This window comes from Heptranchias perlo, chromosome 18 (genome assembly GCF_035084215.1).
Source record: "Heptranchias perlo isolate sHepPer1 chromosome 18, sHepPer1.hap1, whole genome shotgun sequence".
NCBI classification, from domain to species: domain Eukaryota; kingdom Metazoa; phylum Chordata; class Chondrichthyes; order Hexanchiformes; family Hexanchidae; genus Heptranchias; species Heptranchias perlo.
In genome coordinates, this window is record NC_090342.1 from 39,835,932 (window position 1) to 39,862,522 (window position 26,591).

General features: G+C 41.8%; 1 protein-coding gene across 1 annotated transcript in view; it reads right to left on the reverse strand.

The window, feature by feature from the left end:
• Nucleotides 1-26,591, reverse strand: part of LOC137334787 (protein bicaudal D homolog 1-like) — a 252,771-nt gene that overhangs the window by 52,939 nt on the left and 173,241 nt on the right. The window contains exons 4-5 of the mRNA XM_067999759.1: nt 20,290-20,727; nt 12,705-13,814 (exon numbers count right to left, since the gene is read on the reverse strand). Coding sequence (XP_067855860.1) covers nt 12,705-13,814; nt 20,290-20,727 — 1,548 coding nt within the window. The remainder of the gene's footprint in view (nt 1-12,704; nt 13,815-20,289; nt 20,728-26,591) is intronic.

Consider the following 26,591-nt stretch of genomic DNA (forward strand, 5'->3'; position numbering starts at 1 on the left):
CCTCTTTGTGTCTCCCTGCTAAGAGTGCAGGGAAACATAATACCAAGGTTTACCAACACTCGATATCTGGCCAGCACTGTGTATCAGAATTTATAGTGAGAGATCTGATGAAAATAACAAGTCTGAAAATAAAAGAAATAGGAGATGAGAGTAAAGGTCAGACCAAGGTAAGGAATAAGGGTAACAAACGGTCAGGGAACAAATACAGTTACAGAACACAAGTACAAAATGATGCAAAAATAAAATGAGGGGAACAATTATTAAAAACAAATTTAATTGCCTGTACAGCAACGTGCACAGCTTCTTAAACAAAACAGGGGAACTGGGGGCAATAATTCATAGCGAGGAGCCAGATGTAATAGGGACAACTGAAGCATGGCTACATAAAGATCAGGACTGGCAGTTAAAATATTGCAGGGTATAGCATATTTAGAAAGGATAGGGAAGGAAGGAGGGGTGGAGTAGCTGTGTTATTTAGAGACAACATAATGGCAATCGAAAAAAAGGGACATAAGTAACATTAAGATAGAAACTGAGTCCATATGAATTGAGACAAAGGATAAGGGATCAATCACATTAATACAGTTCTACAGACCATCTAAAAGAGGAAGGAAAGTGGAGGAAGAAATATGTAGACAAATCTATGAAATTGGTAAAAAACATTGAATAATAATCATGGGAGATTTCAACTACCCCCAAATAAACTGGCAAGAGGTAGGGAAAGGGGAAAGGGGAATGGGGAATGGAGTTTTTACATTGTGTACAGACGGCTTTCTTACCCAGTATGTGAGAAGCCCAACAAGAGAAGACTCACTGCTGGGTCTAGTAATGGGAAATGAACTAGTGCAGGTAAGAGAAGTAAGCATTGGGGAACATCTAAGGAATAGCGATCATAACATAATACGGTCTAAAATAATGATTGAGAAAGTCATAAGTAAGCCAAAGACTAATGTAACAGATTGGACAAACAGCTAATTTTGAGGGGATGAGAATGGAACTAGGGAAGGTAAACTGAAAAAAAAATTGACAAAGAAATAGAACAGCAGTGGGAATATTTAAAATGGTGATCAATAGCGTTCAGGAGAAATATATTCCTCTAAAAAACAAATGAAACACCATGGATGAATAAAGAAAAAGGCAGTGTCTAAGAACATGCATAATGAAGGAAAGGATGACAAAAGGGAATACGAAGAGATTAGGAAAGAAGTCAAGAAAACAATTAGGAAGGCAAAGAGGAATTATGAAATTAAATTATCAAGGAATATAAAAAGAAAGAGTGAAGTATTCTACAGACATATAAATAACAAAGGAAAAATCAGGATAGGACCACAAAGGGATGCATAAGTTAAACTCACAGGTAATGATAGCAAAATGGCAGAATATTGAATAGTAACTTTGCCTCAGTATTTACCAGGGAGACTAACAAGGTGGGCAGGACATTAGAAGAAGAGATCAAAAAAGATATAAAGACATTTAAGATAGAAAGGGAGAAGATAATTGATGAACAAATCAAACTTAGAGAGGATACAACCTCTGGACTGGATGGATTGCATCCATGCATATTAAAAGAAGTTAGGGAAGAGATAGGAGAGGCACTATTACATATACATAAGAATTCATTAGAAGAGCAAATAGGGCCAGAGAACAGGTGGACAGCAAATGTTATTCCTATATTTAAAAAGGGAGATAGAATAAGTCCAGGGAACTATAGACCAGTTAGCTTAACATCAGTGGTAGGAAAGATTCTTTACTCAAACAGGTAATAGAAAAACATCTAGAAAACGAAAATATAAGAGTAGTCAGCACAGATTTCAGAAGGGAAAGTCATACTTGACCAACCTTAATGAATTCTTTGAAGAAATAACAGAAAGAGTAGCCAAGGGTAATGTAGTAGATGTAATGTATTTCGATTTTCAAAAGGTCTTTGATAAGGTAGACTCATAACTAAGGTCAGAGCATGTGGAGTCAAGGGATAGGTAACAGAATGGCTAGCAAGCTGGCTACAAAACAGAAAACAGAAGGTAGGGGTTAAGAGTAGCTACTCAGACTGGCAAAAGGTGGGAAGTGGTGTTCCACAGGGATCGGTGCTGGGACCACCGTTGTTCACAATTTACAATAACAATTTAGACTCGGGAATCGGAAGTACAATTTCAAAATTTGCAGACACCACCAAATTTGGGGGTGTAGTTGCTACAAAGGAAGAATGCATCAAAACGCACAAAGACATTAATAAACTTGGAGAACGGGCATGCAATTGGCAAATGAATTTCAATATGGTGCATTTTGGTAGGAAGAATAAGGAAGGCACCTACCGCTTGGATAATAAGACTCTAAATGGGGTACAGATACACAAATCACTAAAAGTAGCAATGCAGGTTGACTAGGCCATTAAAAGGCAAGCCAAGCACTGGGGTTCATTTTTAGGGGGATAGAATTGAAATGCAGAGAAGTTATGTTAAACTTGTATAGAACCTTGAATAGACAACATCTGGAGTACTGTGCACAGTTCTGGTCTCCATATTATAAAAAGGATATAGAGGCATTGGAGAAGGTACAAAAAAGATTCACAAGGATGATACCAGAATTGAAAGGATATACTTATCAGGAAAGGCTGAACAGGCTGGGGCTCTTTTCTTTAGAAAAGAAGCTGAGGGGTGACCTGATAGAGGTTTTTAAGATAATGAAAGGGTTTGATAGGGTAGATATAGAGGAAATGTTTCCAGTTGTGGGGGAGTCCAAAGCTAGAGGTCAGCAATATAATATAGTCACTAATAAATCCAATAGGGAATTCAGGAGAAACTTCTTTACGCAAAGATTGGTAAGAATGTGGAACTCGCTACCACAAGGAATAGTTGAGGCAAATGGCATAGATACATTTAAGGGGAAGCTGGATAAGCACATGAGGGAGAAAGGAATAGAAGAGTATGCTGATAGGGTTAGATGAAGGAGGGAGGGAGGAGGTTCGTGTGGAGCATAAACACCAGCATAAACCAGTTGGGTCATAGAATCATAGAAAGTTATGCCACAGAAGGAGGCCATTCGGCCCATCGTGTCTGTGCCGGCCTTGAAAGAGCTATCCAGCTTAATCATACTTTCCAGCACTCGGTCCGTAGCCCTGTAGGTTATGGCACTTCAAGGGCACATCCAAGTACTTTTTAAATGAGTTGAGGGTTTCTTGACCACCCTTTCAGGCAGCAAGTTCCAGACCCCCACCACCCACTGGGTGAAAAAATTTCTCCTCAGCCCCCATCTAATCTTTCTACCAATTACTTTAAATCTACCACCCCTGGTCACCGACCCTTCTGCGAAGGGAAATAGGTCCTCCCTATCCACTCTATCTAGTCCCGTCATAATTTTATATATCTCAATTAAATCACCCCTCAGCCTCCTTTGTTCCAAAGAAAACAACCCCAGCCTATCCAATCTTTTCTCATAGATAAAATTCTCCAGTCCTGGCAACATCCTCGTAAATCTCCTTTGTACCCTCTCTAGTGCAATCACATCTTTCCTGTAATGTGGTAACCAGAACTGTACACAGTACTCAAGCTGTGGCCTAACCAATATTTTATACAGTTCTAGCATAAACTCCCTGCTCTTATATTCGAATAAAGGAAAGCATCCCGTATGCCTTTTTAATCACCTTATCTACCTATCCTGCTACCTTCAGGAATGTGTGGACATGCACTCCAAGGTCACTTTGTTCTTCTACACCTCTCAGCATCCTTCCATTTACTGTGTACTCCCTCGCCTTGTTTGCCCTCCCCAAATGCATTACCTCACACTTCTCCGGAGTGAATTCCATTTGCCACTTTTTTGCCCACCTGACATCTTTTTCTGCCCACCTGATATCTTCCTGCAGTCTACAACTTTCCTCCTCACTATCAACCACACGGCCAATTTTTGTATCATCTGCAAACTTTTTGATCAAGCCCCCTACATTCAAGTCCAAATCATTAATATATACCACAGAAAGCAAGGGACCCAGTACTGAGCCTTGCGGGACCCCACTGAAATCAGCCTTCCAGTCGCAAAAACACTCATCAACCATTACCCTTTGCTTCCTGCCACTGAACCAATTTTGGATCCAACTAGTCACGTTCCATTGAATCCCATGGGCTTTTACTTTTTTGACCAGTGGGACCTTGTCAAAAGCCTTGCTAAAATCAATGTACACTACATCAAAAGCGTTACCCTCATCGACCCTCCTTGTTACATGCTCAAAAAATTCAATCAAGTTAGTCAGACACGACCTTCCCTGAACAAATCCATGCTGATTGTCCTTGATTAATCCGTGCCTTTCTAAATGTTGATTTATGCTGTGGATTTAGTTTGTTTCCACCAGCCAAAAGCCAATTTGATTGGCCAAGAGCTGCAAAACCTACTGTAATGGCCTGTTTCTGTACTGTAGACTCGATGTAAATTGGATTCTCATCATTTGCAAACTGGCAGTCAAGGAAGTGACATTAATGGAGCCTAACTACGATATTCCAGGTAATTCCACTGGAGGGATCTGTAATTGGAAAAATGCTGCAAGAATTCCATTGATGAACCACTATTTATTGGTGGTTCTCTACCAGTTTAGAGTCCAATTCTAAATTAACCAGGGCCTATATACATCAGAAAGTCTCACCTACTACTCTCAGTTAAAATTACTCAGGACGGAGCTTGTGGGTAGGTTTAGCTCATGAAACAATTTATCATGAAAACGACACTGCAGAGATACCAGGGTAAGTCACAGAAAACATTAGATCTGCCGCATCACAAATCTTTTCTTTTCGGTAAGCTTGTTTTGCTCGTCAATTTTATCCTCTTTTCTCATGAAGCTATTGACTTCTTACTATCACATCCATCTATTTGACTCAGAGAGGGAATGAAGACTGGCTGGATTAGGGAATTGATTCCCTAATTCTTTAAATATAAAATAAAAAGTAAAAGTGGCACCATTGGGAGAAATAAGAGTGCAGGGAAATTACATTTAAAAATAAATAATAAAGGAAGACAGCTATTTAAAAATCAATAGCAAACATTAGTTATGTTCTTGTCGCCATGCCCTGTGAGTAGTTGTCTGTTGATTCTCCAATCAGTAAACAATGGGCTGAATTTGTCAAATTGCCAAACTGGTATCTGCAGCATGATGTAACTTTTCAATTCACTGTTTTCTTGTGAACACCGCAGCCTTACTGGCAAATTCTTCATTAAGTGTTGGTTTGAACTGGATCTCAGAGTGAAGAGTAAAGGCATCTGGATCTAGATCTGGATCTGGGCCTGTGGATAAAAGGGGGAATTTGAACTCCTGGGCAGGAAGTTGGTGGGACGCATGGGCCATCTGCCTGGGACTCTCCGTGAGAGGCCCGGCCCGTTTACATCCCGCGTTTACCTGCAATCCCACTTTTGCTTTCTACATCAAATGTAGCAGTGCAATTTCAGCAAAACACAAACTTGAATAAGATACCTTAGAATTATGTAATATATTTCTTTTCCTGCCAACTGATTGTGTTGTTCCCATAAGAGTGTCTGTATCTTATCCTTTAATTTTTTTGTTACAAGTCCTGATTAAAAAGGATACTACTGAAGACATTTTTACAAGTGCTAGAGGAGGGTGTTTGTTTAAAGCAGAGAAACATCCCCCTTTAAAGAGTAGTGCGAGAGCATCCTAAATTTAGGCAGCAGAAAGAGTTTCACCTGTGACCAGATCATGGGAGCAGCTTAGGAAGAAATGTGCTGGTCTCTTAAAAGGTTGCCAAGGTAAGTGTGCTCACAATTTGCTTAATTTTACACTGTTACAATGCTTCTTAACAGCACCTCATTGTGAACTTGAGAGGGAGTATGCATGGCCTTCTATCAGCTGTTCACCTACTTTCCAAATACACCATATGCCCATGTTTTAGCACTGCCTCCTTTGCTGCTGCCAGGCCAATGCGTTTGTCCTGTAGCCCACGTAATATGAACGAAGCACACAGCCAACACAAGGTACAGCATGCAGCATGTCTTATATAAATGTGCCTGATGCCCAATAGTTGAAGCAGGTGTTCTTCTCCACCTGTTCCAGCCAACAGCCCTTTGTAGGACGAGGTTGTGTAAGGCACATGAGATTGGATACCTAGGCAGTCTCGCATTGCATGCTTATGCTAACTCTCCCCGTCCTCCTCCAGAGCCAGAAGATAAAGGGGGAAGGGCAGCTGGATGCCACAGAGTCATTTAGGCAGAGGTCAATTAACAGTTCCCTCAGCTGATACTCACAGATGGAGTGCGGTTTGATGTACATTGCTGCAGTAACGAAACCCAAGGAAACCAGATAAACAAAGAAATTCCCAGGTGTATGAGTAGCTACTTGATGCAACTACCAATTCATATCCTGGCCAATATTTATCCGTCAACCAACATCACTAGAACAGATTATCTTGTCATTATCACACTGCTTTTTATGGGAGCTTGCTGTGTGCAAATTGGCTGCCCTGTTTCCTACATTACAACTGTGACTACACTTCAAAAGTACTTCATTGGCTATAAAGCGCTTTGGGACGTCCTGAGGTCATGAAAAGCACGATATAAATGCAAGCCTTTCTTCTTTCTTTTACCAAATAGGCTCCTCTTTAAGGAACTGGAACCGAGGTAGCTGAACACACTAACGATCCAGCACCTATCTTGTATGGGTACTGTTCAAATGCCGAGACTTCATTATGGGGCCTCAACCTCATTAACATTATTTTTGAGGCCTTAATGATCCTAATGCATGATCCTATTTATAGACAGGCCCTCAGTCATATTCAGGGTGACGCAGTAGTATAGCAAGGCACATAACAGGCTTCAGCACCTGACAACAGGTTGTCTGCACTCGATATGGAACAACTTGCATTTATATAGCACCTTTAACGTAGTAGAACGTCTTCAGGCGCTTCACAGGAGCGTTATCAAACAAAATTTGACACCGAGTCACATAAGATGATATTAGGACAGGTGACCAAAAGCTTGGTCAAAGAGGTAGTTTTTAAATGGAGGAGAGAGAGATAGAGAAGCTGAGGGGGTTCGAGAGGGAATTCCAGAGCTTAGGGCCTAGACAGCAGACGGCATGGCCATCCTTGATGAAGCAATGAAAATTGGGGATGCGCAAGAGGCCAGAATTGATTATTTTCTGTACCTGTCCATGACATTTTAATGATCTATGTACATGGACCCCTAAGTCTCTTTGGACCTCCACTGTTTTGAGCTTTTCACCATTTAGAAAGTACTCTGATCTTTCCTGTTTAGGTCCAAAGTGGATGACCTCACATTTGCCTACACTGAAATCCATTTGCTACAGTTTTGCCCATTCTCGTAATCTATTAATAACTCTGTAATTTTATGCTTCCAGGTATGGTAGCATAGTGGTTGTTACTGGACTAGTAATCCAGAGGCCTGGACTAATAATCCGGAGTCGTGAGTTCAAATCCCGCCACGGCAGCTGGGGAATTTAAATTCAATGAATGAAATAAAATCTGGAATTAAAATACTAGTATCAGTAATGGTGGCCATAAAACTACCGGATTGTCGTAAAAACCCATCTGGTTCACTAATGTCCTTCAGGGAAGGAAACCTGCCGTCCTTACCCGGTCTGGCCGATATGCGACTCCAGGCCCACAGCAATGTGGTTGATTCTTAATTGCCCTCTGAAATGGCCTAGCAAGCCACTCAGTTGTAAAATCTCACTAAAAATAGTCATAATAAGAATAAAACCAGAAGGACCACCCGGCATCGGACCACTAGGCACCGGACACAACAACTGCAAACCAAGCCCAGTCGACCCTGCAAAGTCCTCCTCACTAACATCTGGGGACTTGTGCCAAAATTGGGAGAGCTGTCCCACAGACTAGTCAAGCAACAGCCTGACATAGCCATACTCACAGAATCATATCTTTCAGCCACTGTCCCAGACTCTTCCATCACCATCCCTGGGTATGTCCTGTCCCACGGGCAGACAGACTGTCCAGAGGTGGTGGTACAGTGATATACAATCAGGAGGGAGAGGCCTTGGGAGTCCTCAACATTGACACTGGACCCCATGAAATCTCATGGCATCAGATCAAACATGGGCAAACCTCCTGCTGATTACCACCTACTGTCCTCCCTCAGCTGATGAATCAGTCCTCCTCCATGTTGAATACCACTTGGAGGAAGCACTGAGGGTAGCAAGGGCACAGAATGTACTCTGGGTGGGGGACTTCAATGTTCATCACCAAGAGTGGCTCGGTAGCACCATCTGACCGAGCTGGCCGAGTCCTGAAGGACATAGCTGCCAGACTGGGCCTGCGGCAGGTGGTGAGCGAACCAACACGAGGGAAAAACTTACTTGACCTCGTCCTCACCAATCTACCTGTTGCAAATGCATCTGTCCATGCAGTATTGGTAGGAGTGACCACCGCACAGTCCTCGTTGAGATGAAGTCCCGTCTTCGCACTGAGGACACCATCCAACGTGTTGTGTGGCACTACCACCGTGCTAAATGGGATAGATTCAGAACAGATATAGCAGCTCAAAACTGGGCATCCATGAGGCACTGTGGGCCATCAGCAGCAGCTGAACTGTATTCCAGCACAATCTGTAACCTCATGGCCCGGCATATTCCTCACTCTACCATTACCAACAAGCCAGGGGATCAACCCTGGTTCAATGAAGAGTGTAGGAGAGCATGCCAGGAGCAGCACCAGGCGTACCTAAAAATGAGGTGCCAACCTGGTGAAGCTACAACTCAGGACTACATGCATGCTAAACAGCGGAAGCAACATGCTATTGACAGAGCTAAGCGATTCCACAACCAACAGATCAGATCAAAGCTCTGCAGTCCTGCCACATCCAGTCGTGAATGGTGGTGGACAATTGAACAACTAACGGGAGGAGGAGGCTCTGTAAACATCCCCATCCTCAACGATGGGGGAGTCCAGCACGTGAGTGCAAAAGACAAGGCTGAAGCGTTTGCAACCATCTTCAGCCAGAAGTGCCGAGTGGACGATCCATCTCTGCCTCCTCCCGATATCCCCACCATCACAGAAGCCAGTCTTCAGCCAATTTGATTCACTCCATGTGATATCAAGAAACGGCTGAGTGCACTGGATACAGCAAAGGCTATGGGCCCCGACAACATCCCGGCTGTAGTGCTGAAGACTTGTGCTCCAGAACTAGCTGCGTCTCTAGCCAAGCTGTTTCAGTACAGCTACAACACTGGCATCTACCCGACAATGTGGAAAATTGCCCAGGTATGTCCTGTCCACAAAAAGCAGGACAAATCCAAGCCGGCCAATTACCGCCCCATCAGTCTACTCTCAATCATCAGCAAAGTGATGGAAGGTGTCGTCGACAGTGCTATCAAGTGGCACTTACTCACCAATAACCTGCTCACCGATGCTCAGTTTGGGTTCCGCCAGAACCACTCGGCTCCAGACCTCATTACAGCCTTGGTCCAAACATGGACAAAAGAGCTGAATTGCAGAGGTGAGTTGAGAGTTAATGCCCTTGACATCAAGGCAGCATTTGACCGAGTGTGGCATCAAGGAGCCCTAGTAAAATTGAAGTCAATGGGAATCAGGGAGAAAACTCTCCAGTGGCTGGAGTCATACCTAGCACAAAGGAAGATGGTAGTGGTTGTTGGAGGCCAATCATCTCAGCCCCAGGGCATTGCTGCAGGAGTTCCTCAGGGCAGTGTCCTAGGCCCAACCATCTTCAGCTGCTTCATCAATGACCTTCCCTCCATCATAAGGTCAGAAATGGGGATGTTCACTGATGATTACACAGTGTTCAGTTCCATTCGCAACCCCTCAAATAATGAAGCAGTCCGAGCCCACGTGCAGCAAGACCTGGACAACATCCAAGCTTGGGCTCATAAGTGGCAAGTAACATTCGCGCCAGACAAGTGCCAGGCAATGACCATCTCCAACAAGAGAAAGTCTAACCACCTCCCCTTGACATTCAGCTGCTGCTGATGGCCCCCACCATCAACATCCTGGGGGTCACCATTGACCAGAAACTTAACTGGACCAGCCACATAAATACTGTGGCTACAAGAGCAGGTCAGAGGCTGGGTATTCTGCGACGAGTGACTCACCTCCTGACTCCCCAAAGCCTTTCCACCATCTACAAGGCACAAGTCAGGAGTGTGATGGAATACTCTCCACTTGCTTGGATGAGTGCCGCTCCAACAACACTCAAGAAGCTCGACACCATCCAGGACAAAGCAGCCCGCTTGATTGGCACCCCATCCACCACCCTAAACATTCACTCCCTTCACCACCAGCGCACAGTGGCTGCAGTGTGTACCATCCACAGGATGCACTGCAGCAATTCGCCGAGGCCTCTTCAACAGCACCTCTCAAACCCATGACCTCTACCACCTTGAAGGACAAGGGCAGCAGGTACATGGCAACAGCACCACCTGCACGTTCCCCTCCAAGTCACACACCATCCCGACTTGGAAATATATCGTCGCTGGTCAAAATCCTGGAACTCCCTTCCTAACAGCACTGTGGGAGAACCTTCACCACACGGACTGCAGCGGTTCAAGAAGGCGGCTCACCACCACCTTCTCAGGGGCAATTAGGGATGAACAATAAATGACGGCCTCGCCAGTGATGCCCACATCCCATGAACGAATAAAAAAAACACGACTTACAATGCTGCCTATCTTTGTGTCATCGGAAAACTTGGGTATGTGGTCCTCTATCCAGTCATCTAAGTCATTAATAAATACAGTGAATAGTTGAGGCCCCAACACAGATCCCTGTGGGACACCACTGGTCACATCCTGCCAATTTGAGTACCTGCCCATTATCCCTACTCTCTGTCACTTGCCGATCAGCCAATTTCCTAACCAGGTCAATAATTTGCTCTCAATTCCATGAACTTCAACTTTAGCTAACAGTCTCTTTATGAGGGACTTTATCGAATGCCTTCTGGAAGTCCATATAAACAACATCCATAGACATTCCCCTGTCCATTACTTTAGTCACCTCTTCGAAAAATTCAATCAGGTTTGTCAGGCATGATCTACCCTTTACAAATCCATGCTGGCTATCTCTGATCAGCTGAAAATTTTCAAGCTATTCAGTCACTTTATCCCTAATTATAGACTTGAGTAATTTCCTGACAACAGATGTTAGGCTAACTGGTCTTTAATTCCCTGATTTCCCTCTCTCACCTTCCTTAAAAAGCAGAGTGACTTGTGCAATTTTCCAATCTGAAGGAACGGAGGAGATTACAGAGATAGTGAGGGGCGAGGCCATGGAGGGATTTGAAAACAAGGATGAGAATTTTAAAATCGAGGCGTCGCCAGACCTGGAGCCAATGTAGGTCAGCAAGCAAAGCGTTGATAGGTGAATGGGACTTGGTGTGAATTAGGATATGGGCAGCATCAGCACTACAGGCATTATCGTCCCTATGTCCCTATTTTCTAGATTCCGCTACTGGAGGGAAGTGTTCTTCCCTCTCTATCTTCTCAGTACCCTTCACTATTTTAAAAAAGTCAATCAGATCAACCTAACCTTTTCATCTCTGGGACTACAACACAGGTTTAACAAATCTCTCATCATAATTCAGTCCCTTCATCCCCCGTATCAATCTTGAATATATTGCTGGACTTTCTCCAACGCCAGTATATCCTTCTTAAGGTCGAACACTCAAAACTGAACACAATACCAGAAATAAGGTTTGACCAGCACTTGGTAGCACTGTAGCTGTACTCCCTTACTTTTATATCCTATAGAGTACATTATATGGATTTTTGTTACTAGGTGCACACGTCAGTAGGCCCAGAAGGATTGTCTGTCCATTAATTCTATATCTCATGACAAAGCCAATTAACCTTTTTGATCTCTTTTTGTGCCTACAAGCCAGCTTTTAATGACTTGTATACCAGGACCCCTAAATCCATTCTTTCCATTCCCGACACCCCCATCAAGTACTTCCCCATTTAGATGGTATTTCCATCTAACATTGTTATGTACTAAGCTACTCTCACCCTTAGTTACATTAAACTTTATCTGCAATTGTTCTACTCACTTACTTCATCTGTGCCCTTTTTCAATTTTCTGCTCTCATCTTCATAATTCAATCTAGCTCCTAGATTAGTATCACCTGCAAACCTAGATATACTCAACTCGATTCCAAAATTGAGATTATTTATATTTAGATTGAAAAACTAGGACCCCAGCACCAATCACTGGGGCACACTACTTATCTCTGGCTGTCTACCTGAGCATGTCCCTTTTATTACAGTTCTCTTCCTCCTATCTCCCAAATAATTTCCCATCAATGCCACAAGTTTACCTCCAATTCCATTCACCCCAATTTCAGGTAACAACCTTTGCGTAGAGCTTTATGAAATGCCTGTTAAAAATCATTGCATATGACATCCATTGGTCTGCCTCCATCCACCAGCTTTGTGATTCTATCAAAGAACTCTATTAGCTTAAACATGGCCAGCCTTTCACAAAACCATGCTGACTTTCTCTTTCAGCTCATATTCACTTACTCTATCCCTAATAATACACTCTAGTAATTTTCCCAGTATTGATGTTAAACTCACTGGTGCGTAGTTATTTAATTTGTTACATCCTCCTTCATTGAGGTTACATCACTCTCCCAATGGACACAACTGAACCAGAAAACTACACGCGAGTACAAAACAGTCAAAGCAAGTGTAGAAGTTCAGGACCTTACTTCTGCTTGCACGACCCTACCTGCTTATTGGCCTTCAGAACTGTCCGTAAAGTTGCTATCTGCTCGCGTTTAGTACTCAGCAGCGATTTCAGTTTCAGGATCTCTTCCATTAGAACCTCTTTGTCTTTATCGATCATTGGCGCCAGCTCCCGTACAGCTGCCCTTTGCCGTGACAGCTGCAAAGATCGGTCTACCGCCTTCTGCAGATGTTTGATCTGGTCCCTTATGATGGCATTCAGGTTGTAGATGTTCATGGGCTCTTTTCTGATGTCACTAGCGTCGGAAACAGGGGAAGAGGGAGGAGCAGTTATTACAGGCGTTACCGTGATGCTGGATATTTTTGTGGGGCTCTGTTGTGCATTTTCTTTACCAGCCTCCACATTGTCTTTCGAAGAATGGTCCGGAGAGTTCCTCAAGTCAACTGGCGAGGCCATGCCTCTTCGGGCAAGTCGTGGAGACAAAATTCCCCTCGGATCATCTGGTCCCTTCAGGCTTCCACTACGGGTAACCCTGCTCTGCCTGTAATAGTCCAGCATGACCCTGTTAGGGGTTTCATTATTACACAAGCAAACATGGTGATAGAGCTGTGCAAGTTCCTCACTAAAAGTTACCAGTTCATCCTGGGCTGTGTTGAGCGTATTATGACCCTCATTTGCCATGTCTGTCAGTGTCTTCATTTCTGTTTCAATATGTGTTATTTTTTCATTGTACTCTTTGTTCATTTTCTCCAGACAGCTCACCTGCTCATCCAGCTCTTGCATGCGGTTTTCGTATTTTGTCTTTTCCTCTGTGTATGTCTCCACACACTTGTTGTATTTTTCCTTCAAGCATTTGAGTTCAGCTTTGAGATCGATTACCTCCGTGATCGCTACTTTATACTTGCATTCAAGAATTTCTAGTCCATTTATGTCCACTTCATAATCATGGGTTTCTTCCCCAGACTCTCGCCCTTTCTCATTTTCAAGGTCGGTCTTTAACTCCTTGTTGACCTGAAGTCTCCTCATTGCATTGACGTGCTCGGTCAGACTATGAACTCGTTCATGTTGCTCAGTCAGTGCGCCCTTGGTATGTTCCAGTTGTGTCTGTGATTCCTGAAGATTGACCAAGAGGATGGCTTTTTCTCGCTCTACCTGCAGTAAAGGGTAAATAATAAATTGGGGCAGTTATATTATGGTAAGGACTTTCAGATACATGTTGGAAGCACTTTTAGACACACATTATGTTCCTCTAATGGTACATTTTGGAAGTGGACAAAATAGTGCATCGGGATCACAATGCAGACCTCCATTACTTAATCTGATACCCATTTAGATCACTTCCAATGGAACATAACCTGATGTCCTTGCTACTAAATTTTTGTCTGTTTACATGGCAGAGAAAATTCAACAACTGTGCATGCCCATCAGATTTGGATACACACAGCTGCTCAGAAATGGCAATCTCCAAAATGTTCTAGATGGTCTGATACAAGCATTTCATGTGATTCCTTTCACATTTTGTTCATTACACAATATCACCCTCTAAACTCTTCAAGCAGTCCTCATCTTATTGTAAATGGTAGAACAGAATTTTTCCAAATGTACCACCTGTTGAGCTGTAGCAAACTCTTCTAAAGTGTACCCTGATAAGCATGTAGAAAACAAAATGGAAGATCTGTATAAAAAGTGTAGCATTTTGTGTATTATATATATATATATATATATATATACACACATACACACACACATAAAAAATACAAATAGAGAAATCTGCAGGACACACTTCAAATCAGAACAACAGGGACCTTTCGTTCATCTTGGACAACCTACAACATTGTCTGTATGCAGCTAGAATTGGAACCTATCACTTGCAACTTGGGAAAGTTTGTTTTAGACTCGCGGTAGTAACTCAAAGACAGGTCTATTTCTCATTTTAGTGCTTTGCGTGGTCTTGGGGTGCGAGTGAGAGAGAGCGAGCGAGCGAGACAGACACAGACAGACGATGGGGCTGTTTCTACAAAGGGGCAAGTTATATGAAAAGCCTCAATCCTACAGTTACAATATTAATAAACTTTGACTTCAGAAGGGACTTCCAATATTTCTTAGGCTTCCAAACTTCTACTGCGCTGCGCTTTTTTTTGATGAACGAGTGCTTTTACTCAATGACCTATTATCATACTTTCTCTTGCTCATGTCTCTTTTCACGATGTTACTTCTCTGACATATCTATCCTGTTTCCTCAGTGCCATTTACAACTGTGCATTCTGCAAGGAATAGGCCAGAGTGTACTTTAGCTTCAGTCATTGAATTTGTCCTCCAAATTTGATCGAGCTTCATGCCACAGGCACCTCCTCTGATTGCACCTCATGTGCTGGAGAGCAGTGTACCTTTTTAAATTGGAGAATGGATCTAATGGTTGTTTTCTAAATATCTATAATAGGTTAATACAATCTGATGAAGTGTCCCATAATCCTATACGTCATTAAGAAATGTTTTACTGATATCTCTCAGGCATCCCTTATTTTTTAGTATTCTGAACTGGTGGTCAGAGCAACCCTTCCAAATGGGGCATCATGAGTTTCAATTGCGGTGCCATGATGGCTGAGAATGGGGGGTGCCTGTGGACAGATCCCCCCCCCCCCCCCAGATTTCAGAGCAGAATTTCATGGTATCACATCTGCTATGGAGCTGGGGATATTCCAGCATCCAGAACTATAGCAAAAGACCTCTACTAAAATTATAGGGCCTTTAGTTATAATGGACTGAAGCACAGAGCGGATCGCAAAGAGAGTGGATTGTGAACCGAGTGGGAACTTGAGAATTTGGTGAGAGTGGGAATTAGGTGTAGAGGGGGAAGGAGATGCTAATTTTTTTTTTAAAAAGCAAGAAAAACCAAAACAGACTAAAAAGTCATTGTAAGTAAACTACAGACCAAGACATGGCAGAGCAGGTTGTGTGTCTGGACTGCAGTATGTAGAAGTTTGTGGACGTTGAGAATGTCCCAAGTGAACACATCTTCAGCAGATGTCTCCGCTTCGAATCTCTCCAGCTCAGAGTCATTGAGCTGGAGTGTGAGTTGGAGACACTCCGACACATAAGGGAGGGGAGGAGTATCTGGACAGTTTGCTCCAGATACTCCTCGTAGAGGGGTACAGGATCAGAACGGGGTTGGTGTAACTGATAGTATATAGAGTAAAGGGAACCCAGGTGAGAGAGAGAACGAGGATCTGCAGAAACTGATCCTATCCAACAGGTATGATGTACTTGCTACTTCTGAGGATAAGGATAAAGACTGCCGGAAGGACAGCCAGAATGCTGACCGTGGCACCCTGAAGCAGGAAGCTGTCCAAAAGGGGAAGGAGGAGAAGCGTGATGTGATAGTTGTCGGGGATTCAATAACTGGGGTACTTTCTGAATGGTGAAAAGCACGAAACAGTGGAGGTCCAAAGAGACTTAGGGGTCCATGTACATTGATCAATAAAATGTCTTTGGACAGGTACAGAAAATAATTAAAAAGGCTACTGCAATGCTGGCCTTTATATTTAAGAGGACTAGAATACAAGGGGGTGGAAGTTATGCTACAGCGATACCTCACCTGGTTAGACCACACCTGGAGTACTGTGTTCAGTTCTGGGCACCGCACCTTAGGAAGGATATATTGGCCTTGGAGGGAGTGCAGTGTAGATTTACCAGAATGGTACCTGGACTCCAGGGGTTAAATTACAAGGAAAGATTACACAAACTAGGGTTGTATTCCCTGGAATTTAGAAGATTAAGGGGTGATTTGATCGAAGTTTTCAAGATATTAAGGGGAACTGATAGGGTAGATAGAGAGAAACTATTTCCGCTGGTTGGGGAGTCTAGGACTAGGGGACATAGCCTAAAAATTAGAGCCAGGACTTTCAGGAGTGAAATTAGTAAACACTTCTACACGCAAAGGGTGGTAGAAGTTTGGAACTCTCTTCCATAAATGACAGTTGATGCTAGCTCAACCATTAATTTTGAATCTGAGATTTATAGATTTTTGTTAACCAAAGGTATTAAGGGATATGAGGTAAGATCACAGATCAGCCATGATCTCACTGAATGGTGGAACAGGCTCAAGGTGCTAAATGGCCTGCTCCTGTTCCTATGTTTCTATGCTATGGATATTGGGAAAGCTGCATCTCCATAACATTCTCCTGCTATCTTTGGCTGGAGAATGAAAAAGCTGAAGCTGGAGCCCTGAGGATGTGGGGTAAACAATCATAATTAAGGTAGTAACCAGTTTCTTTTCAATGGGCTTGATTGACAACGTATCAATGGCAACGTGAGGCTTGCAGAGCAATGATCGATACAACAGCCTACTTGATCCCACAAATAGTAAACAAACCAGTTAGGCAGCGATCGCTGTCCGAATAGTACATCCCTTTAACTTCCACAATGTACGTTACTTCAATCATGTTACTCAGTCTTGGTGTCCTGTAGTGACAATAAAAAGTAATTTTGCCTCCTTCTGGGCCTGATGACCATTGTTGGTAACCAGAATTATTACTCCTTATTCATCATCGATTGAATTTAGAGGAAGAATTGCACAAAGTGAGTCGCACAACCACAATTTTTACTTAATGACAAAGAACCTTTTCAAAAACGTGTCTGTCGAGGTGCAGCAATTATTTTTGTTTGATTCTGTGAAAGCCTGTGGTAGTGCAGCAAGATAAATTAAGCTTTATTGAATCAGCATGCCAGTAGAAATTACTTTACATAGAATTACATAGAATGTACAGCACAGAAACTGGCCATTTGGCCCTATAGGTCCATGTCGGTGTTTATGCTCCACACGAGCCTCCTCCCTCACTACTTCATTCAACCCTATCAGCATATCCTTCTATTCCTTTTTCCCTCATATGTTTATCCAGCTTCCCCTTAAATGTATCTATGCTAATCGCCGCAAATACTCCTTGTGGTAGCGAGTTCCACATTCCAACCACTCTCTGGGTAAAGAAGTTTCTCCTGAATGCTCCATTGGATTTATTAGTGACTATCTTACATTAATGACCCCTAATTCTAATCTCCCCTGCAAGTAGAAACATCTTCTCTACGACTACCCTATCAAACCCCTTCATAATATTAAAGCTCTCCATCAGGTCACCCCTCAGTCTTCTCTTTTCTAGAGAAAAAAGCCCCAGCCTCCTCAATCTTTCTTAACAGGCATAACCTCTCAGTTCTGGTATCATCCTAGTAAATCTTTTTTGCACCTTCTCCAGAGCCTCTTGTAGACTTTTTATAATATGGAAACCAGAACTGTTCACAGTACTCCATGTAACCAAGGTTCTATACAAGTTTAACATAACTTCTCTGCTTTTCAGTTCTGTCCCTCCAAAAATGAGCCCCAGTGCTTGGTTTGCCTTTTTTATGGCCTTACTTACCTGCGTCACTACTTTTCGTGATTTGTGTATCTGTACTCCCAGATCCATCTGCTCCTCTACCCCATTTAGTCTCTTATTATCCAAGCAGTATGTGGCCTCCTTATTCTTCCTATCAAAATGTAACATCTCACACTTGTCTATATTGAAATTTATTTGCCAATTACACATCCATTCTGCAAGTTTATTAATGTCTATCGGTACTTTGCAAGAGAAGAGTGTGTACTTCCAGTGAGATGAGAGCACCGGATTGTCCAATTCCTGTTTTAGTACTTGCACTTCTACTTGGATCAATGCCAGAATGCATATTGACGACAAGTCATCTCAAGAACTGCTGCAGTGGCAACTTTATCCAGATATAAGCAACCTTTCTCCTCTATTTAAAGCAGCATTTCACACTTGTCTTTTCTCTGTTGTTTGACTGGGATTTTCAAGGGGGGAAATTCCAAATGTCATGTTATATATTTTGCAGCAACAAATCTAATGCACACCTCAACCATGCTCCAGGCTCCTTCCTGTTGGCTGCTGAAAGTTGTTTGTTCTCAAAGAATGCAGTTACTGCAGAGTTCAGTTCACTGTTACTTCTTAATTCCAAAGTTCAAATTAATTTAAATGCATATTTTCTACTAGCAAGAGGGTAGGTAACTAGGGTACACAGATTTAAGATACTTGCAAAAGAACCGGGGTTGGGGGGGGAAGAATATTTTTATGCACCAAGTTGTTATGAACTGGAGTGCGCTGCCTGAAAGGGTGGTGGAAGCAGATTCAATAGTAACTTTTAAAAGGGAATTGGATATCTATTTGAAAAGGAAAAATTTGCAGCACTATGGGGACAGAGCAGGGGAATGGGGCTAATTGGATAGCTCTACCAAACAGCTGGCACGATGGGCCGAATGGCCTCCTTCTGTGCTGTATCATTCTATGATTCTATATCTAAGAAGTGTGCAGCATTACAATGTTCATAATATATGAGGGCCGTATATTCACTCTCAAATGGAAACAGCACCAAATACAGAGTTTAGCGCATTGGTACAGGCATTGTTTATTAGGTTTACTTAGTGAGTGTTTAAAATCTAAATTCACAGGTCTCATGCTCGTGAGTGAATTGCAAGGTCTTTCTAACCAGAGAAATAACAACAACTGGTGGAATATTCTATTTCTTTCATGAACCTTCATGTTTTAAACCCTGAAATCTACAATGTTTGCAGAAATTGGAATTTAATTAATGCAAACAATTCTTGCACTTCACAAGTAATTCATTGTGAAAAGCACTTTTAGGTGTTTCAAAGTGATAATGCAAGTATCAAGTGTCAAATTGAAGAGATTCTGATAGCCATTTTAATTTTAAGCATGAAAATTGAGAAATGAATGTTGTAAAAGAGAAGTTAGTCATCACAAATACTGTTAAACTCAGACAGCTGTTCGAATTATTTGGATTATTGCTTGTGCAAAGTGCAAATACAACAGGTGGGGAGGGATACTTTTACACAGTGTATTTACTTTCAATACTGTAAAAAATCAATTCCAAACAGCAATAAAGGGCAAGTGTAGTCTACTGAATTCCCCCCAATCCCCAAACATCACAAAGGAAGAGATCTGTTCACCTGGTGGTGTTTTCAGTCACCTCTTACTTATGTGCTTGAAAACAACTGGTTTAAAGTAGCTTCAGAGCAAGTATTGTGTATAGACCATCACCTGTTGTGACACTGTGATGTTCCACACCAGTGGCATCACAAACAGGAAATGGTGGGCTGTGAACGGAGCTCACCATTAGCAGTGTAACTAGAATGGAGCTTCATGGTGTCACATCAGGAATGTCCCTATTCATGCCTCTAACCAATGGTTCAAAGGCATAAGGCACAACAGATTTCTCTGACAAACTAACAAAAGTGAAGATATTCATTATGGCTACATATACACTTGTACAGGGGAGGATTAGTCTTAATCTCTTTACATCAGAGCAAAACCTGACTGATACAAAACTTGGAACATGTTGGCATATTACTGAATGAAAGACTAATACGGCACTTTTGAAGCAATAAAAGAGAGCGCTAAAATGAGCAAAAGAGAAAATAAAGAGATGAAGGGAGAAAAATGAGGAGGAGAAAACGAGAAAGGAGGAAAACAGAAAGAGAAAGCAAGAAAGAAAAGCAGGAGGAGAAAATGAAAGAGAAGGGGGAGAAGAAGATAAGAGAGAAGGGAGAGGAGAATGGAGTTCATACCTGTATAAGCTGTTGTTTAAGTTTTTGCATTTCTGAAATGTTGAGCTCACTGAACAGATCAGAGACCAGAGCTGGGTTGTCATTTTTTCTGGTACTTGATGTACGGTAATCACCATTGAGTTTTACCAAAGAGCCATGGATGTGCCCATTCACTTTGTCCTCATTGTTAGGCTCATTGCTATCCTCTGAGAATTTTAGCCCATCAACTGCGATGTTTATGTGGTTGTTGTACATGCTGTCACTCATGTTGATATACTGCGAGAGCTCCTTGCGTAAGTTGTTCTTCTGCTCACGTTCATTCTTTAAAGTCTCCAGAGCTTCCTCCAACTGATGTTCAGCAATCTCCTTTAACCGGATGGCATCTTCCAGCTGGCTGTTGAGCAGCACCGTCTCCTCTTCCAGACGTTTAATCTCATGTTTGAGGCCTTCATATTCTACCTGATTGGACAGAATACAAACAAACATTCAGCCCTTTGCAAACGTAATCTCATTTTGCCATTAATTCGTATAGTTCTTCTTAAGCTTAAAAGGCACTCAAGTATTCACTTGATGCTGGTGAAACTGTTGAGGTTTCCACAACACACAAGACACCATGCCTACAAGCAGCAGGTAACGTCAGGCAGGCAGAAGCTGAGCTGGTTATCAAACCAAGATCATCAGCTTAACAGGGGTACGGGCATGCACCAAAGCGTCAGAATGCTGACAAGCTCATCAGCCATTTGATCACATGTTAAGCTGGTCCTGGTTCACCAGGGGCAGGTGCAGAGTTCAGTTCCCAGAGCTTCGGTCCTTCTGTGCAAAAATGTTTAAAGTTTTGATAGTGGAGGTGGAACTGGAGCCAATGAAATTGGTGAAGTTCCCTCCTCTGCTGTTCTCTGTCTCAACCTGTGATTTGCAAGCACATGGTATTCAGGTTCTGCAATGATTTACTTCAGGCCTAAAAGTACTTTCTACATTAATTAGACTGTTTGCTAGTACATGACTAAAGTTGTTAACATGAAATATCTCAACTAGACAGGTAGTATTTAGTGAATAGTTATACCAGTGGTTGAAGCCAGTAAAAGTATACCACTGAGATTGCTTGATATTCAAGGTTTGAAAATGCTGTCATTGGTTTTAACTCTTGTTACAATGTAATTGTGTAGAAGTCAACATAAGTCCAGAAAGGGAATGGTTGTCATATAAGATTATGTTGATGCACATGGGGTCTGACCAACGATTCACACAATTTTGTACTCTTCACTTCCGCTAATGCACCCCAGGACTTTGCCTTTTTTAAAAAAAATGTACATTACTGTGGCTTTGTGAATTTATCACTAATAACCTTTTGATCACTTTCCTGAGCTTTGGCATCATCTGCACACTTGGTGAACCTGCTTCTGTACATCTCAGCCAAGTCATGAACATAAATATATACATAGCAGTGGTCCCAAGACTGAGGCCTGGGGCACCCCACTCAAACTCTTTCCAGCCTGAAAGGTTCCTATTTACAGCCACTCTGTTTGATGTATTTAAACCAATTATCTAGCCAATGGCGTACCTTGCCTCCTATTCCACGACTCCTTACCTTTGCCATTAATCACTGCTATGGATCCTTAGGAAAAGCTTTCTGAAATTTCGAGTACATAACGACTGCAACTTCCCTGCCCATCATGTCAATGATGTCTTCATGCCCCTCACCCAGCAAATTACTTAAAATGGATCCCTCTTTCCTTTCAATGCTAAAAATCGTTTAACAAGTTATAATTGCCCACTAGATCTCTCAAAATTTTTCCAAAGATTTTCCCTACAACATACTAGGTATGTAGTTTCCAGGAATTATTCCTGATCCTTTGTAAAATAATATACACAGTTGTGTTGGCCACTTTCCAATCCTTCAGAATCTCTCCTGCATTTAGTGAACTTACTATAATGTCAGATAAAGCTTCACTGATTGCAGCCCCCAACTCCTTTAAGATTGTGGATATAAACTCTCTGGACCAGGCATCTTGGTTATTTTAAGGGTATCTGATCTTTTCATAACCATATCCATTATTATTTGAAGAGCATCTGATCTTTTTATTACTACATCCATTGTTATTTTCATATTGAAGTTAAATCAGAAAATCTGAAAAAATAGAGCAGGTCTGTCAGCATCTGTAAAGAGAAAAGACAATTTTGGGTAGAGAGCTTATTTTCTTTTATCATAACTCAGTCTTTAAGCAATACAGTGACTTGTCTGTTTTCTAGTCAAATGCTGACAGATCTGCTGTGTACTTCCAGCACTTCCTGGTTTTATTTCAGAAGGTGGCAGGTTCCCATGAAATGTGTGTCAGTGTTTTCAGGAGAGAAGGAGAGAAGACTGAGGTTGGAAGGGGGAAAGAATCAGATATGATAGTTTAACGTATTAATTTTGGTAAATTGTTGCCATTATTCTTGGTGAAATACATCACAGAGAGTGAAAATTGTCATAACGTTGTATGTGACATTCATTAATCCATAGGATACTTGTGTTTTTTTAAAATGTTAGCTTGCTATCATCCTGAATTTTTTAAAAAATTCTTTGGAAAAGTAAACTAAAATAATGGATTGGCATGTACACTAGGCACCATGGGACTGATAAAGGACTGGGAACCAAATTATGTGCTATACCAAGCCTCTGCCAGAAGGGGCACTATCCCTCCAATTGTGCTGTATTTGACAATGGCACCAGCAGATACCTCTTGTCTTAAATAAAGTTAACCCATCTGAAATAGTCATGCAGAACACAAAAATATAAAACCTGCTTTGTGGCCACAGGAAATTATTGTCTTCAGAAACCTGATAAGCTGCTGCTGCTTCTGTGCATATGAACATACTCAGCCAATAAATAAAAATATTCAGTCATTAATTTAAAAAAAACATAACTTGAGAAATGGTTGCATGAATAACATTCAAAAATCATGACGTTTTCTTTTACCCTCAAGGAAAAAGATTAGTTACCTTTATTTCATGGTACACAAAAGACAACTAAAGCAGATGATTAGCAGACTAATTGACAGCTTAGGGTTACCTCATGGGAGTCGTGCTGCAGTGAGGAGCTACAGCATTCTCAACATCTTCCAACATCTGCTCTGTGCTTATGTGCACCCAACACTCTTTTCACTTTTTAAGAGAATGCTCATTATTTTTCCAAGGTGAGAAAAATGGGAGTAACCCTGAATATATTAACTTCTAGAGTACAGAATTTCTTCTTTTTAAAATAAATGAATTTGCTTTGAAAGTACTTTTTCAGAAATGAAGCAGAACAATCGGCAGTGGAAAAAAGTCATTATTGAAGCAGTTGATGTAAAAGAGCAGCAGCCTCTTATTAGTGAAGCAGAACATTTTCAATCAAAAATTTCCCTCCCTATTCAACACCAAAGGGGGCAAAAGAGAAGGAAGGATGCTGGGAGGAAGGGTGAGGGAGGGACTCTCTCATCCAAGATAATGGGAACATTGCTGGAAGGAGGTCGAGTCACTCTATACAGACCATCAGCTCAATGAAAAGGACAGCAAAAGCTCAGAATCCAGCAGTGCATGTCAACTAGCGAAGCTGCATGGGTGATATGACATTGTGAACACTCAGCAGAATTACTGAATTTTATATTTGAATTAAATATCCAGATATTAAATATCCAGATACTTTGTATGTCAAAGAAATATGATTGGCCCCAAAGAAGGAGGAAAGCAGGGACATACTGTATGGTTACACTACACTACTGTTTGGGATATCATAAATATTGCTGCCAAGTAATACATTTTTAGCTGGCTTACAATCTCTTCATCAAGTAATGAATGAGGTGGGCGGGGACTTTGCTGCTATTACAGTGATAAATTTGTAATGGTTAAGATGGCAGTGGGTAGACCAAGGGCTTTTTAAACAATTTGCATGGATATTTCTTGTTTTAAATTTTCTAGACTTCAGCCCAACCATATATTTTGTAACTTTGCATGGAGCCACATTATAATAATATATACATAATCAGGCACATTGCACCACTGGACTTGTCACATTTTACAACCAGACTGGGAAAGAATGGGGTATCCACGGTGCCTGTAAGTACAGGAAACATTCTGTACCCTTCACTTATTTCACTCTCCATTCCCCAAGTATCTGTTTTTTTAAAAAAGAATTACAAATATTTCTAAAAAATGGATTTAAAAACATTTGCGTATTTTTTTCATTTAAATTAGTTGGAAGCTTTTGATGGCATTGTATTATTACCATGCAGTCATGGAGGAACAGTAGTGTGATGCAAAATCATTGGTGTGATATTTGCACCACTGTATCACCAAATTTTAAATGGTTCCTTCTGGAAGGCAGACAAGTGTGGTGCTTCATTAAACAGTACCATGGAGTGCTAAGATTAGTATACACAGAGTTCTTGGTTAAGCAGAGACACTTAACAGAAGCAGTATGGGAATAAATGGGGGGTGGGTTACTCCAGACCATTCTAACACAACTGGTGTTACAACAACCTGGGACCAGGTAGTCTGCCTACTCTCTTGACTGCTGAAAGGTTCCAGGCACAGATACCTAAAGAAAGGGGAAGGGATTAATTCTCCCAGCCCTCTTGAGAGCCTGGGGGTAATTTTGACTTTGGATGATAGTGTAAAACACACTTGCCTGATTTTTGTTTCAATTGAAGTTAACGTAGTCATGGTCCATATTGGTACCAACGACATAGGTTAAAAAAAAGGGATGAGGTCCTGCAAGGTGAATTTAAGGAGTTAGGAAATAAATTAAAAAGCAGGACTTCAAAGGTAGTGATCTCAGGATTACTACCGGTGCCACATGCTAGTAAGTATAGGAACAGGAGAATAGACCAGATGAATGCATGGCTGCAGGGATAGTGTAGGAGGGAGGGATTTAGATTCCTGGGACATTGGGACCGGTTCTGGGAAAGGTGGGACCTGTACAAGTGTGACGGGTTACACCCGAGCAGGACCGGGACCAATGTCCTCGCGGGGGTGTTTGCTAGTGCTGTTGGGGAAGGTTTTAACCAAAGTGGCAGGGGGATGGGAACCTGAGCGGGGAGTCAGAAGAGAATAAAGTTGAGAGCAGCAAGAGAGGGGAAGACCCAGGGGAAATCTACAATACAAATAGTACAAACAGTTGTTCAAGAACAAGTGAAAGGGAAAAGCGTAGAGCAGCGGAAAGAAAGGGTACTTTAGGCACAACAGATAAAATAAAAACTAGAAGGCGTAAGGCGATTAACCCAGCATCAAATCTGTGGCAGGGGGTTGGGAACCTGAGCAGGGAGACAGAGGAAAGCGTGTCAGGAAGGGACAGAAGGTATGGAGTAAAAGGTAAAGTGTTAAAAAAGGAAAAAGCAGGAACTAAGTGTCACAAAACATATATGAAAGTTCTTTATCTGAATGCACATAGCATTCGTAACAAAATGGACGAATTAACGGCACAAATAACTACGTATGGGTATGATCTTGTGGCCATTACAGAAACTTGGCTGCAGGGTGACAACGACTGGGAATTAAATATGCCAGGGTATTTAACAATCAGGAAGGACAGGCAGGAAGGAAGGGGAGGCTATGTTAATAAAGGAAGGAATCACTGTAATACAGAGAAATGATATTGGGACAAAGGATCAGGACAATGAAACAGTTTGGGTACAGATAAGGAATAATAAGGGGAAAAAAAACACTAGTGGGCGTAGTATATAGACCTCCTAATAGTTGCAACTCTGCTGGAAGAAGTATTAATCAGGAAATAGTCAGGGCATGTAATAAGGGAACAGCTATAATTATGGGGGATTTTAACTATCATATTAACTGGACAAATCAAATTGGGCAGGGCAGCCTTGAGGAAGAGTTTATTGAGTGTATTAGGGATGGATTTCTTGAGCAGTATGTAATTGATCCTACAAGGGGGCAGGCAACCTTGGACCTGGTCCTGTGTGATGAGCCAGGATTAATTAATAATGTCCTAGTTAAGGATCCCCTTGGAATGAGTTACATTCCATATCCAATTAGAGGGTGAGAAGGTTGGTTCTCAAACAAGCGTACTGAGCTTGAATAAAGGAGACTATGATGGTATGAGAGCGGAATTGATTAAAGTGGACTGAGAAAATAGATTAAAGGGTAAGATGGTACATGAGCAGTGGTGTTCATTTAAGGAGTTATTTTACAACTTTCCAAAAAAATATATTCCACTGAGGAAAAAAGGGTGTAAAAGAAATGATAGCCATCCGTGGCTAAGTAAAGAAATTAAGGCTAGTATCCGACTAAAAACAAGGACATATAAGGTAGCCAAACTTAGTGGGAGGATAGAAGATTGGGAAGTC